The 16176-nt window shown below is 41.6% G+C and overlaps 1 protein-coding gene across 3 annotated transcripts in view; it reads left to right on the forward strand.

Moving 5' to 3' along the window:
- The window catches only part of PTPRT (protein tyrosine phosphatase receptor type T), a 1038801-nt gene that overhangs the window by 653234 nt on the left and 369391 nt on the right, over nucleotides 1–16176 (forward strand). For all 3 annotated transcript variants that reach the window (XM_055306331.1, XM_055306315.1, XM_055306321.1), the window contains exon 9: nucleotides 9316–9425. In XM_055306331.1, coding sequence (XP_055162306.1) covers nucleotides 9316–9425 — 110 coding nt within the window. The remainder of the gene's footprint in view (nucleotides 1–9315; nucleotides 9426–16176) is intronic.

Raw genomic sequence — 16176 nt, forward strand, 5'->3', positions numbered from 1 at the left:
GCAGATGGAGTGAGGGATCGGAGAGCAGGAGATGGCATCTTTATATGCCATCCCACAGTGCAGAGAATGAGAGCTCCTGTAAGTATGCATAGGTAAACAAGGAAAAGAGGGATTTAATGAGAGGCTAGCTTTGGGTAGAGATGCTCCAGTTAAAAATAGGGGCAGTGTGCCAGGTGACTTATGGCTACCCTTAGAGATATCAAGCAGTTCTCTCCCTGACAAGAAGCTTCCTGCCCCCTGGTTATTTTCCTTCTCAAACCTTCTCCATCCCATCCTCAATCACATAGACCTCTTACCTGGCCAAGTAATAGTTGAGTGTATCTAATTTCTTCCCTTTCCTTCTCGGTTAGAAATATTTGAAACAGGGACTCCTATAATCACTCGCAGCACACATCTCGACCCACCAAACTAAACCGTCTTGTTCCACCTTTTGTAGGCTGTATTGAGCAGATGAAAACATACTTTCATTCTTATTAAAGGGGGCTAATCTGATAATGCAAAGCAGATGTCCCCTGAGAATTATGGTAAGAAGCAAGATTTAAAAACAGAATAAAATACTAATCTGCATTCTTACCAGAATATATAAATAAATGCTGGGGTAGAACATGTACATGGAATGAAAGTCAATAATGTAAAGAGGTTAGTTCTCCCTGGCTGAACTTTGTAAAAGAGGTTAGCACTGTTTACTGTATTATTATTTTTGTTTAATAATAAACCCAAATAGTGCTTAGGGATGGATGTATGTTTAGGAAATAAAAATTATAATGAAAAGCAAGATTCATTATTATTATGAAGCTAGGGTTACCTTTTAAGGGCATAAATTGATTATTCATTAGTTAATGAGATGTATATTTGTTTTACACACTGGTGTAATGGTTACTTCACAAAAGGATAAAATGAGGATACTAAATACCCTTTTGTACTGATAAATTTTTCCATTTATGGGATATGGAAAAATTATTGGCAAGATATAAACTTCAAAACTTGATTATACACACACACACACACATACACACACAAAACTTATATGATTTCACAGTGAATGGAGAAATAGAATCAGTAGTTCAATTTAGAACTTTCCAGCAAAGAAAACAGCAGTTCTGAATAGCCTTACAGGTATAATCAGACACTCAAGGCAGTGGTATCTCCAATCTTACATATACACTTTCAAAGACCAAAAAGAAGTTTCATTTTCTGACACTAGTGTAACCTTGATATCAAAACCAGATGAGCATATTATAAGAAAAAGAAAAATTAAGTGCATATACCCCAAACAAAATACTAGCAAGCGATCCACTGCTGTATACAACTAGGAAAATATTAGTTTATTTTAGAAAATCAATACTGATTCAACATTAGTAGACCCATTAATGTAATTCACTACATTAACTGAGAGAGGGACAAAAATGTATCATTGCTATAATAGAGAAAAGCATCAGTTAAAGCTCAGCATGGTTTAAGAAGAAAATATCCTTATATACCAGGAATAAAAAGGACCTTTTTTATCCTGATAAAGGGAAACTAAGAAAACACCATAGTAGAGGATTAAATAATATAATCATTTTCTTTAACATTGGAAGCAGACAGATACTTACCATTATCTCCACTAAATATCATATTGATGGCTCTGGTTGAAGACAGGAAGATTAAATAGAGTTAAAAGATTGGAAAAGAACAAAACTATTATCAACTGTGATGCTATGCCTATTTACATAGATAACCCAAAGAAATTTGAAGACAAATTATTAGAATTAAGAAGAGAATGTAACATGTTTGACAAAAGTTGACATTTAAAAGTCAATTGCATTTCTAATCACCCAATAAGTATGTGGTATGTTTTTAAAGATACTATTTACAGCAGCAATAAAAATATAGGGTAGTTAGGAATGAACCTCATGTAAGATTTCAAGATGTAGAGTATATGTAAGAGTATAAAGAATGAAAAGAGATTAAAACAGACCTAAATGAGAGATATGCCATGTTTATGGGTGAGAAAACCCAATATTATCAAGACATAGAGAAAGACATAAATTAATACCATTTGATCTATAATTCATGCAAATCCAATACAGAAACAAGATATTTTTCAAAAATGTTCAAAGTCATCCTAAAATGTATATGCCAGAGAAAAGGCAAGAATAACTAAGACAGTCCTGAGCACGAAGTGCAAAGTTGCAGGCCTTGTTCTACCAGATATCAAGAGTCATGAATCTTTATTTCTTAGGAAGATGTGATATTGATAGAGGGATAGTCTAGTAGAGCAAGTGAACAAAACAGAACTTATAAATAGATCCATATATATGTGGAAATGTGATGGAAGGCAAAGGTAGCATGGCAGATGAGTTGAGTAAATAAATTTTTCTTTTTTGTTAAGTGGTAGTAGAATAAGGAGAAGAATTGAAATTGGATCCCTGCCTCACACTATACATGAAGACTCAATTACAAATGAGTTGAAGACATTTTACAGAAGTCAGAACTTTAAAATTATTTGAAGATAATTTAAGAAAATATTCCTATGATCTAAGAGAAAGTAGTTCTTTTCTTTCATTTTTTAAAACATTTTATTTTATTTTTATTTGAGAGAGGGAGAGACAGAGATAGCAAGGAGAACACAAACAAGGGGAGCAGCAGAGGGAGAGGGAGAGGCAGCCTCCTTGCTGAGCAGGGAGCTTGATGTGGGGCTCAACCCCACGACCCTAGGATCATGACCTGAGCTGAAGGCAGATGCTTAACCGACTGAACCACCCCGGCACCCCATCATCTTAACCATTTTCAAGTGCACAGTCCAATAGTCTTAAGTATGTCCACATATTCTTGAACATATTTTTGTGCAGACCATCAGAAAGCAATTTTTTTAAGATTTTATTTATTTATTCATGAGAGACACAGAGAGAGAGAGAGAGAGAGGCAGAGACACAGGCAGAGGGAGAAGCAGGCTCCATTCCAGGAGCCTGACGTGGGACTCGATCCCGGGACTCCAAGATCGCGCCCTGAGCCAAAGGCAGGTGCCAAACCACTGAGCCACCCAGGGATCCCCAGAAAGTAGTTCTTTATAAGATTCTATTGATAGAGTTTATTTTTGTTTGGGTTTATCTGACCTTGAGATAATGATTCAAGTGCACGTAGTTGATTTAGGAAGTGGTCCAGGACACACTGGTAATGAAGAGTGGAAGAGAAGGGAAGGAAGCCAATATTGGTGTGTTACCAAGAAAATTACCTTGTGAGTAACGAGGTTTTGGAATCATGCCATCCCAAGTGTGATCCAGGAACCAGCAGTGACTTATAAGCTCCTCCAGATCCATGACAACATAATTATAGACATAGAGATTAACTATTTTAAAAGGAGGAGTTTGCATTTTTCTGTTTTTAAATTTTGCCTTTTAAATTTTACTTCCCTATTTTTTTGTTTTGTATTTTATTATGATAATTATCCACAGTGGGTTGAAAATAACAACTACCACCACCACAATAATAGTCACTTTTATTGGAGGTGTTTGAAAAATATTAATAGAATACTTTAATAGAATGTTTCAGAGTTAACCCAGTCAAGTGGTGAGGAGATGAGGATACTTGTCCATTAACTTCCTGTCTTTCATTGCTTGAAGGATATTTTAGGAGCATTAAATCTCTGAAACATCTTGTTTTTCCTGGAAAACAAGTGGAGACTTAAGTTTGCATTCATAGCTTTCAGGTAGATTAATAGGTGTTTTGTAGTAAGCATTAGTGCATGGGTAGGGCACCAACATCATCTGCTACTAAGTCTGTCATTTTTTCCCCAGCTTTATTGAGGTACACTTGATAAATAAAATTGCATGTATTTAAGATGTACAACAGTATGATTTAACATACATATATATTATGAAATGATTACTACAATCAAGTTACTAAGTCTTTCCTTCTCCAGAAAAGATCTGATAAATTTGACTACATTAAAATTAAGAACTAATCTTTATCCAAACGTAGCATAAAGAGAAAGGGAAAACACATGAACTGAGAGAAGATTTTTATAGTACCTGTAGCCAGTAAAAGGATCAGTTACATAAGTATATAAAGAACCTCTACAAATCAATAAGAAAATGACAGTAATGTTCAAGAAACATTAAAGATGCTCAACCTCTTTAGCAAATAGCTAAAAAGCAAGTAAAACCTCATGAGGTTGTTAGTTCATGCTTACTAGATGGTCTAGAATTTTTAAATCTGACAATATGAAGTGTTGTAAGGATTTAGACAAGTAGAAGCTATCAGAATATTGCTGGTGGAAGTAAAAATTGTTACCACCACTTTGGAAAACAATTTAACTTTACTCGATAAAGCTGAAGACATTAATACCCTTAGTCTATCTATCTTCTTCCTAGGTTAACCTGAGTGAAATCTTATAAATGTTCAAGAATGTCCAAAAATATAGGAGCTGTGTCCTAAGATAGCTCTTCTGAGAAGTAGTCCTACCATCCATCTATATAGTACATCTCACCCTGTATAGAATGGCAAAATAGGTGTATATTCATAAAATGAGTGAAATAAAACTATATATATCAACATGGATGAATCTCAATGTTGCATGATAAATGCAAAACATATAATACAAATATTGAGTTGCTCGTATGTATAAAGAAAACTAGAAGAAATGAAATTATATATTGTCTTGAGATACATGTATATATTTACGACTCCAAATATAAGAGAATGACTAACAAAATTCGGGGTAGTACATGACTGGGTGTTTTCTATTCTTGAATGAGAGAGAGATAAGTCACCAGTATGGGACACGTAGGGTGCTGTAGTGATACAATGATGTTTTATTTCTTAGACGGGATAGTGGGTACATGGGTGTTTACTTTATAATTACTTTATAAACTATACATTTATTACTTGTACTTTTGTCTTTTGATAGATTTCATAATAGTCAAAAGCAATATGCTTTTTAACAGAGCCAAAAATAATATGAACAAAAGCAGTGAAGTCTTAGGACTGCAATTTGTAAGAAATTTTAAAAATGTATTTTTAAGTAAGAGGCATAAAAAGGAGCATTAATAAGTGAGGATTTGTACAGCATTACTGGTGAGAGGACCCATTATAAAAAGGTGTCATTTGCCCCTCAGAGAAGTGAAGAATACAACTGGAATAAAAGTTCTGATGGAACATTTTTGAAGTTTTGTAAAATTCTTCCAAAGTTCTTCTGGAAAAACAAATGGGTAGTGAGAGCCCAGAAGACTTTGCACAAGAAGAATAATAGAAGAAAAGGGCTTGTTCTGTCAACTATTCAAATGTGTTATATGAACACAGCAGAGAGATACTGTCAGAATAAGAGGCCGGGGCTCAGTGAAACAGAACATGGAGCCACACAACACGTGCCAGCATATAAAATAATTGAACATGCTAGTAAAATGGTGTTTTAAATCACTGGGGAAACTTCTGGCCAGTCAATTAATTGTCTTAAGAAAACTGTAAAGAACTATAGTTAGATTTCCACTTTGTGCAATGTATAAAATACATCCCAGATGGATTAATGAGTTAGGTTCAAAAAGAAGGTGAGGATAAATCAAGTAGAAGAAAATGCAGATGACTATTCTTCTGATCTGGGGTGAGAAAGAGAATTTGCTCCAAACTGGAATTGAAGGAAGAGAACAGGTGGCCTGAGTGCTGGCAGCTTGATATTCACACTCAACAGCCTCCACTGGATAGACCCTTGTTAAGACTGGCATCTGCGTTTCTCTGTTCAGCTCGGTTGCACCTCTTAAAGCTTCTCAAAATTCCTGCCTGGTGGTAAATGGTTTCACCCTTGCTTGTCAAGAAGACGGAGCCACAAGGATACCCCAACTCTCCACTCCAGAGCAGCTGCACATTTTTTTGTCTTCTCTCACAAGAGGGAAGGTGCTTTCTCTCCATCCACAGCTGTTCCTGCCTTTTCAGGACAGGACCACCACCAGTCACTTCCTGTCTCTTTTCTATTCTTCTGACTTTTCAGTTTAATTTTCCTGGTTGCCTACAATCCTGCCATAACTTCTCCTGCCTTTGGGAGGGGCCGCTACTGGGGTCCACAGCACCCCTGCTCTTCCTGCATCCCTGTCCTTCCAGATTACTGACTTGTTTGGGCATAGTCCCTCACCTTCCCCTTTCTCCTCTGTCCACAAGAGGGCTATGAGGCCAGCTTTCTCCCTAAATTACTCTTGCATAGGTCACAGGTTACCTTGAAGACAAAACATTCAGTGGGAAAATTTAAGTTCACAATTCACATGACTACCCAGTCACGTCCATTGCTGTGAACCAGGCCCTTCTAGATCCACCTTCGATTGCTCCCATGACAGCCCACATTCCTGGTTTTCTTATTGCCTCTCTGAACATGGCTTCCCAGTTTCTGTTTCCTTGTTTCCTCCTAACTGTTAACATTGTAGTTCCCTTTGGCTTAATCCTGGACCTGCTTCTTTGGTTCCCCCCTACACAGTCACCCAATCTCATATCTCCAACTGCTACTCAGTGTTGCCATTTGGGTGTCCTATGCACGCCTCAAATGAAGCATCACAAAACTCATCAGCTTCCTTTCCAAAACTAGCCCTCCTATAAGGCTTCCTTTCAAGGAACAGCACTCTGACCCACTCCAGGTATCCAAAACAGACGAGCTGGGGTCTTCCTTGAATCTTTTTTCTGTTGCACTCTTATCCATCACCACCAAATCACATTCGCTCAGCTGCAGCAAGTCTCATGCACCGTTTGCCTCTCTTCTATACCCTGGTCACTTCGTCGATGAGTTAACCATCCTTTCTCTCTAGGATGGCCCTACTGTTTCCACTTTTGCACTCACAAAGCAATCCACCACATTCCAACACCCACCCTCTGTACTTTTGGCCTAGGAACTTTTGCTAATCTGTCGACTTTTATCTTCCACTTAGTATCCTAACTTGCTGGACTAGATTCTTTCTGCTTGTTATAATCCTCCCAAAACTTTGTGCTCCTACCTCAAAGTCCTGATATTTGTGGCAAGGATGAACAGATAAGGGAAAGCAATTAGAGATCTGATGACTTAGAAGCTTCTACATACCTAAAAGATTCAAGAAGCAGATGAAAAACTGACAAAAATATTTGCAACCCATGCAAAAAAAAAAAAAGGAAAAAACAGCTTATGTCTTTTAAAAACAGATTATAATTACAAACCCATAAGACAAGATGGACAAAAATGAAGAGCCATAGAGGAAAATGAGAACAGGGTATAAAGAGCATATTCATAAAAGAATCAATGCAAATGTCCAATTAAACTGAAAAAAAACTTCACTCTCCAGTTTTCTAAAAAGGATACACACACATACACTTAATTTTTTAAATAGTCACTGTTGGCAAGGATTGGGAATAGTCATGTTCTTCTGTTGGGGAACTGAGAATGGTATAAACTCTGTGGAAGGCAATCTGACAATATGCGTCAAAAGCCTTAAAAATAATATAGTTTGTGTACTTTGGCCCAATAAATTAATTTCTAAGAATTTACCTTAGGGAGACCAGCAGAGTTTCATGAAAATACTTATTTATAAGAATTCTCATGGCCATGTTACTTATCATCATAAAAAATTCAAACCAATTTTAACGTCCAGTAATAATGGTGACTATAATGGGGCATTAAAATGCGTGGCTCCAAAGAACATTTAAGGATTTTTTAAAAATCCATGTTTCATTTAGTGATAAAAGAAGGTCACAACACTCTATGCACAGTAGGAATTCAGTTTTTAAAAATAAAGTATGTATATGCATAGGCATAAAAATACTGGAAAAAATATCTCCAGTTATGAGGATTATGAGTGATTTTCTTTTCCTTTTTTTACCCTTTTTGTATATTCTTAATATTCAACAAATTTTGTGTATCATGTCCATAATGGGAAAAACTAAATATATTTTAATTTAACAATAGGGAACTGATTGCAACATATGGCCAAGGCTATATCGAGAGAGGCATAGCATGATGATTAAGAGTATATGCTTTGAAGCTCACAGACAGGTGTTCAGTTCCCTCTTTACAACTTAAGAGCCAGATGACCTTGAGCAAGTTATTTAATTCTCTTAGCCTCAGTTCCCTTATCAGCACAAAGGAGATAATACATACTGGGCAGAGCTGTTTTGTGGCTTAAACGAAATAATGTATGTAAAATTCTGATCAAAGAGTAAGTGCTTAGTAAAAGTACCTGCTTTTATAATGCCAAAATATAAATAGATCCAGTAATGATTTACATGAATTCATGATTCCCTAGGGGGTTATAACTGAAAGTTTGGAGAATCATTTATTTTATGGTTCAGCATCTTCCAGACTGTCATAATGATGCTGGAATCCAGAAGGAGGATGCTGACAGGAAAACTGACCTGGGTACAGACGCAGCCTAGGAAAGGTTTTGCTCATTAGGACACATGCTGGCATGGGTCATTTATTCATCTACTCCACCAACCAGCAAATGGTTATTAAGCATCTACCCTGTGCCAGGCATCGGAGACTCAGCAATGAGACAAACTAGCTGCCTTCTTGCAATGAGACAGACTTCACGTAATTGGTTTGAGATTTCAAGACACATGGATCCTGTTGGATTCAGGAATTAGGAAACTGAGGAATAGTTGGAGACTCCTTTATAGTTGGAGACAACTTGGCAGGGTCAGGGGAATGGTACTGAAGCTCACTTTACATTCTTCAGTTACCAATCCTAAGGCAAGAGTGTAATTCTAGACCCCCACCTGCTGGGAATGCTGAGGCTTACTGGTGTCCTCCCTACATTGATCAGCTTAATTCAAGAACAGACTTGCTCAGTCTACAGAGAAGAAGCCATTGGCTATCCAGGAGAGCAAGGTTAGGGGTTAGCAAGCTATGGCCCATAGATCAACACCAGCCTACTGCCTTTTTTATAAATAACGTTTTTTTTGGGGGGATCCCTGGGTGGCGCAGTGGTTTAGCGCCTGCCTTTGGCCCAGGGCGCGATCCTGGAGACCCGGGATCGAATCCCACGTCGGGCTCCCGGTGCATGGAGCCTGCTTCTCCCTCTGCCTATGTCTCTGCCTCTCTCTCTCTCTCTCTCATGTGACTATCATAAATAAATAAAAATTAAAAAAAAATAAAGTTTTTTTGGAAAGCAGCCATGCCCATTTGTTTATGGATTGTCTGCGGCCGTTTTTGTGCTACAAGCACAAAGCTGAGCAGTTGCAGTAGGTACTGCATGGCCCACAAAGCCTAAAGTATTCACCGTCTGAGCCTTTATAGGAGAGCTTGGTCAACTGCTGTTCTAGGGCAATGGGGCTGGGGGAATGGGATGGAAGGTGACATCAGCTTCTTAACTTTTTCCCTTCTTGTAGTTCCAGGAGCTGTGCCCCTAGAATCCATCCAAGGAGGGCCCTTTGAGGAGAAGATCTACATCCAGTGGAAACCTCCCAATGAGACTAATGGGGTCATCACACTCTATGAGGTAAGAGGACCCTTTCACTGTTATCACTTGGCTTGGCTTTATTCAGTTTACTTCAGCCTGAAGTTGGCGAATTCCTGCTGTGGTCAGAGCTCCATTGAGGGCATGAAGGTGAGTGAGAGACACAACTTACCCAGAGTTTCCAACAATGCGGCTGGGAAGAAAACACGAGGGTATACAGCTAAGCTGCTTGACAAGCCCTAGTGATGAAGAAAACTGGACAATCCCACACATTGAAGTGATTAGCAATCTCTTGAGAAAGGAATTATCACACAAGGAGGCAGACTGTCCCAGCACAGCCAAGAAGATCCTCACCTGGCAAACAGTTGTGATAGTTCAGTTTATCTGAAAAACCATAATACTCACTTGATGCCCCTCCTACACCTGTCAGTTTCAGGGCTTCCAAGCGAATCCCAGTGTCATTCTCTACCCTGGGGCGGCATGATTCTTGAGCCTTGATATCGTTGTGTGGCCACAGCATATTTTATTGCTACTCGGGTAATGGCATCAGAAAGCCCTCCCACCCTACCCCATCCCCAACCACGCATTAGCAGGGCCTTGTCATATCAGAGGTGGAACCTCCTCAGGTAGGAAGGTACCCATCCAGCCGACACAGTGTGGCTCCCTGAAAACTTTCAGACTTAGAATAAAGTGTGTAGAAGTCCATTGTAAAACAAACACAAACAATGAACCTTCGATAAGGCTGAGAGAGCTGAATTCTAGTACTGAGATGTGGTCAGAGGTGACTCTTGTCCCACCCTGCATATTTTGAGACCCCTGGAGACTGTGGCATGCTGGAGAGCAGAGCAGTGCAGAGGGAAGAGCAGGAAGCTGACGCTGCAGGGATGGAGACCAGTGTCCTGGCAGTGCCACCAAGGTCTCCCGTGACCTCTGGCAGCTACTCTGCTCTCTGGGCAGCTTCCTCCCTTGTAAAGTGGGAGTAGGAGTGGTAGGGTTCCTCCAAAGACTGTGAGGCAGCAACGGTTCCAAGCATCCTCAGGCTAGAATGCACCACAGACCCAGAGGGCTCAAGCAGAAAGGTACTGAGAGGTACTGAGAGTGAGCTGGGGATGAATATCCCCACATAAGGGAAGATAGCTAAAGAGTATTGGTGAGAGAGAAATATTTAGGATGAATTTGGTAGATGCAAGAGCTCTCTAGAGAAATCTGGAAGGACTTCAGAGCTCTCCAAGGAAGGAGAAAACTATCCATCATGTACATCTTCAGAAAATGCCTTGACTCACCACATCTAGCATCCCTCAAAAGGAAAGCTGTCTCATGCTCCATCTTGGGCCACATGGTTGGGAGAGGCTTCCTTCCTGGCAAACCTGCCAGAGGAGGGGAGGGACCATGTCAACCTTGCCCAGGACATGTTTGTTCAGTAGTACCTCACTGGGGAAGAGAGGGCTGGAAACCCATTTCAATCTACGGATCCTTCTTTGTGAAGCAGATGCTACAATCATACACACACACATGCACACACGAAACAGACATTTCCTGTGTATGGCAACCCGCTCTCTGTAAAGCTGAGAGCAGGGACCCAGAATTTAAGCAGTTAAGGTCTTTGGTACTGTTACGTAAATGGCTCTCTATGCCAGATGTTCCAGATTTTTGGAATTCACAGGCCAGTAACATCTTGAATGGTTTGGAGGACCAACATATAGTTCTTTACCATTTTTTATTAACATCATTTCATAAAAGACGTAATTTCAAAAATATAGAAAGGACATAATTTAAGAATAAAAGGCAGTCCTTCAAATTGAATAAATTTGGCTTTATGAATAACTCATGAGTCTCCTTATTTTTTCTCTTTTAGCCTTGAATTGAGGACAGCTCTGTCCTGAAAAGGCCCTGGTGCTTGTACCTAGCTGTACTTGAAACCACTGGGCTGGGCCATGTGGCAGGGGGACTCCTGTCCTTGCACAGACCAATTCCTTCCTTGGGAGCAATATACTTCTTGCTCTAATGGGACGGACCCTGGCTGGGCTAGGAAACCCACTCATGCTGTTCTATAAGAAGAAGAGAGGAATGGGTAGAGAGAGAGAGTAAGGGAGCAATCCCAGCTGTGAGCGGCATGCTGTGTTTGAGCCACAGCTCCTTGACTTGAGGCCTCAGTACGTGGCACACTCTCTGGAGTTCTGGTCACCAAGGTGGGCATAGCCTGGCACAGAGCACCCTTCTCACTCATGCGTGAACCCTTGACCTTATAGGTTTCCAAAGACCACTTGAGGAGATGCTGGCATGTCTGTGATAGGCTGTCCCGGGCACAGCTCGGGCAAGACAACTTCAGGCAGCTTCTTGGCTGCTCTCTGGGCTGTGATTACAGAGAACCAGCGATGGAAGGCTGCACCTGTCTGACTTGTGTGTGACTGCTGGAAGTCACCTTTCAGGAATATGCTAAAACGTCTTGGATGTTGCCATGAAGGGAGCCAAGGAGGTTGTGGGTTGAGGTCATTGTATTTTGAGCATAAACGTGGCTGTGACCATGTGCATCGAAAGCTAGTGGGGTCTCAAAAGGTAAGAACGCTGGCATTTGAAGTTGGACAGCCTAGTTCTGAACCCTAGCTCTGTCACTTACTTGCTGTGTGACCGTGGCTATATCAAGTAGCCTCTCATTTATCTTCATTTATAAACATAGATAGATGTTTAACGTTGTGCTTGGCATTTAGAAATAGCACCAATAAATGCTAGCTCTCACAATGCATAAATATATGGAAATTGAAACTTAGAGGGGTCAAGTGTGAAGACCAAGGTCATATAGCTGAGGTGGCAGTTTGTGAGTCCTGAATTCAGGTGTGGATGCCTTTGGCCCTCACTCTGTGTGGTCCGTGCATTGGCGCATGACCGGGGAGCTGGTTAGAAACACAGCATCTCAGACCCCACCAGACCTTCTGAATCAGAGTCTCTATGTGAACAAGATTTCTGGGTAACTGACATGGGCATGAAAGTTGGAGAAACACTGCTCTAGACCACACTACTCTTTAGAAAATCTCAGCAATGGATAAGAAAATTTGTCCTCCTGAGCAGATATACGGGGAGTCCCTTCCATGCTGGGCTCAACCCATTCCTGCCCCAGATCGTAAGCGGGAGACCTTGCTTTTAAAGACATTTATAACAGAGTATGTGTTTATGAGGCAATTTCCAAATTTAATTAGATGAAACCAATTTGATTTTTAAAATTAGGTTCTGGTTGTAATTTCTAGAGAGGAACCCATAAATTACAAGTCACCGTCTTCTGGTCTCAAATAGTATATTTTGTGAAAAAGAAAAATAGGATAAAACAACTAGAAGAGAAACCTAGGATTCTCTGTACCTTCCTATATATGACCTTGTTCTTGGCAAAGTCAAAAGCCAAGAAAAGGGGCAGTGCATGTAGTAAAGGAGGGTTATGGCTATGTAAATATTGTGAATACTATTCAGTGCATAGGTTCAAGTAAATTTAAAAATTAAATTTCCTTCCCCATGAGTGTAAGTCACAAGCTCTGTGTCCATCCTTGGACAGTTCTGTCAAATCTGAGTGGCTTTGATTATTTCTCATTCTGTCTCTGGGTTTACATCCCCTCTTTGTAATGTGAAGGTGTCAGATTATTCTGGGCTTCAACTGGTTAAGAATGAGAAAAACAGGTCCATGTCAAACCCACAAAATCAAAGGTTTATACCTCATTGTGGAGTTGCTCTGCTTTTGAAACTTTGCCTGTGGCCAGAGTCTTTGAGCACAAAGCAGCGATGACCCTTGAAGAAAAACAGCTAATGCAAAGGCCCTGGGGTAGGAATGACTTTGGCATGTTTAACAAATAGGAAGAAGGTCAAAGTGACTAAAGCTTCATGAGCACGGAGGATGATGATGAGACCATGTGGGAAGTGTGGGGCAGGGGCAGGTTGTGCAAGGTTTCTAGAGTTTGTGCTTTATCCTGAGAGAAATAGAAAGCCCTAGGAGAATTTTAAGTAGAAGAATGAAAGAATCAGATTTATATTTTTTAAAAGACCACTCAGCTTTTGTATGGTTAATGAGCTGTGGGTACACAGGCATCTTGGAAACATCTAGAAAGTGTGCCAGAGGCAAGGACATTTCCATCACTTGTGATATTGCAATGAGGGCTCAGCTATTTATCAGAAGAATTTGTACCCAGGTGGAAAATGTGAAAGCTTTGTCACAACTGCATCTTTCCTGCTGCTAACCTGGACTTTGAGGCCTTTCTTTCAGTTAGGAGTTCTTATCTTGAGGAGCTCCCTAGAGCCATGGACTGTGAGACCCTGGGCCTTCCTTCCCTAAGGAACAGGAGCCTACCCCTGACCCTAATGCCACCCTAGGGCTGTGAAACAGTCTAATTCTCCAGCAGGTATGACCTCTCTCCCTGCTCGCTGATGGGGGAGCTCAGAGTGCTCATTGGAGCCCACTGAAGCCCATCTCGCTGTCATTGTGATGTGAGGCATTAGGATGAATTAGACCATGGCCTCAGATCTTTGGGGATTCGTAATTTGGTGTGACATACAGTGTGCACTTCTGTGATCAGTTTCCTACCAGAGTGACACACAGTGCTCAGAGTTAGGCAATGTCAGAGGCCTCATATCCACAAACCAGCAGATCAACCTCAGACATGCAGAAGTTCAGACCCCACCCCAGACCCACTGAACCAGCTTCTGTATTTTTACAAGATCTCCAGATGATGCATGTACGTATACAAGTGTGAGAAGTACTGGCCTAAGACATTTTACAAGTTCACAGCCTGGACGCAGGAAGCTCTCTGCTCGATGAGAAGACCTTCTGTGTGGCCTTTGAATGAACTGAGTAATATCCCTGCTCACATGGAACTGAAGGGCCAAGTAGCTTCATTGGGGATGTGGAAACAAGCTGTTCCCATAGAGTTTTCCAGAGCCCTGCTTGAGTTTGAATGAGATACCAGGGTTCCCCTATCCAGGGCCTGCGTGCGAAGGTTGGCGTGGCCTCTCCCACTCCGACTCAGCTCTTGTGAGCAACACAACTCACCCAGAACAGACCGTCACAACTGCAGACAGGCGCTTATAGCCAGAATGAGGTCACAGAGGAGACAATCCAGCCAGTTGTTTAAAAACTCTTCAATAAAATCATTCAGAAGCAAGCTGTTCGGAGTTCATGAAAAACAGTAATCAATACGCGTTTCAATTCAATTAATTGTTCTCGTCTCTGTCCAAAAATAAAAACCACACAGTGTGAGGGAATTGGGCCAGAAGATGTTACACTAGCAACTGGGTTAACGAAGTGTGAAAATATTTAAAATTCAGACACGTGAAGCTTCCCAGTAAGCCTTGCCGTTGAGCACTCAGAATCACCAAGTTTCTAATTACAGTGTATAAATCTGAGAAGCTTAAAGGGAATGAGAGGACCCTAATGAGGCAGGAATGGGTGTCTTGATTATGCTAGAGTTGATTGACATTTATCTTGCAAGCTATTCTAGGCGCCTAGCGTTCAGAGTTAAATAAAACACAGACTTCGCCTCAGTAAAACAAGGCGGCATTCCCGTGTGGGAGCACTTTTAAAAGGTACGATAGGTCAGAGGGTTGTCAATATTTTTCCAGCGTACAGATGGTTGGATTTGATCTGAGCAAAAAGCATGAGCCCCAGGAATCCACGTTCCATCTGAGCCGAGCACATCACAAAGAAGCTGAGACTGGGAGGTGCTCTGCATGGGCTTGGAGCAGGCATCCCGGGATGGAGAGGGGGCCAGCTGAGTGCAGGGGCTCCTGAGCAAACTCTTGCAGACCAAGGCCCGTAGGAGCTGCTGACTCAGTTTGGATGTTCAGGCACACCTTCCTCCTGTCCCCTGGCTTGGCCGCAGTGGCCTCTTCGGGCTCACTCTCCCCAGACAGGCACAGGGCTCTGGTCCGCAGAGGGACAGTGGGGGGCGATGGAATGTGGCCCTGATGAGCTGGAGGGGGGTATAGGAGGAAGTGACTAATGCAGCCCAAAGCAAGACTTTGCATAATTCAGGCTGGTTCTACGTTAATGAGGATACACAATTTGCATAATGCGGGTGGTTATTGGGTATAACTTGAGCCAGGCTCCAACTAGGCAAGAAAGCTCTTGTTGCTTTTGAATTGTTTAAGCCAGAAATGTGGGAATCATTCATTCCTCCCCACCTGCCACACATCTCCTGCTCTAGAAAGTTTGATTGCTCCTCCTGCCAGAATAGACACAGGTTGGTTCATGTGGTCCCATCTCTACCGCCACCCTGCTCTGAGCACTCATCTGATGCCTGCATCATTTCAGGACCTCTCTATCCATCCCCTAGCCCCCACTCACACTATTCCACTGCATGCTATGGCCAGACAGGGCATCTTAGCAGGTGAATCCAGGCACATACTCTTCCTGCTTTGGCTTTGTCTTAACTCTCAACCCTTAATGATCTGGCTTCTGCCTGCCTCTGACTTTATATCCTGCCCCTCTTCCCCTGACTTTCTGTGTACCAGCCCCTCTAGCCTTTTTTTTTTTTTTAAGATTTTATTTATTCATGAGAGACAGAGAGAGAGAGAGAGAGGCAGACACAGGCAGAGGCAGAAGCAGGCTCCATGCAGGGAGCCTGACGTGGGACTTGATCCCCGGTGTCCAGGATCAGGCCCCGGGCTGAAGGCGGCGCTAAACTGCTGAGCCACCTGGGCTGCCCCCCCCACGCCCCCCCCCCCCCCCCGCCACAGCCTTCTGTGATTTTCTCAATCCCACCAAGTTCCCTGCAGCTCATGTGGCTTTGCGAATGCTGTTTCTTCTGCCCAGAGTACT

Source organism: Nyctereutes procyonoides, unplaced genomic scaffold (assembly GCF_905146905.1).
Source record: "Nyctereutes procyonoides isolate TBG_1078 unplaced genomic scaffold, NYPRO_anot_genome, whole genome shotgun sequence".
Taxonomy (NCBI): Eukaryota; Metazoa; Chordata; class Mammalia; order Carnivora; family Canidae; genus Nyctereutes; species Nyctereutes procyonoides.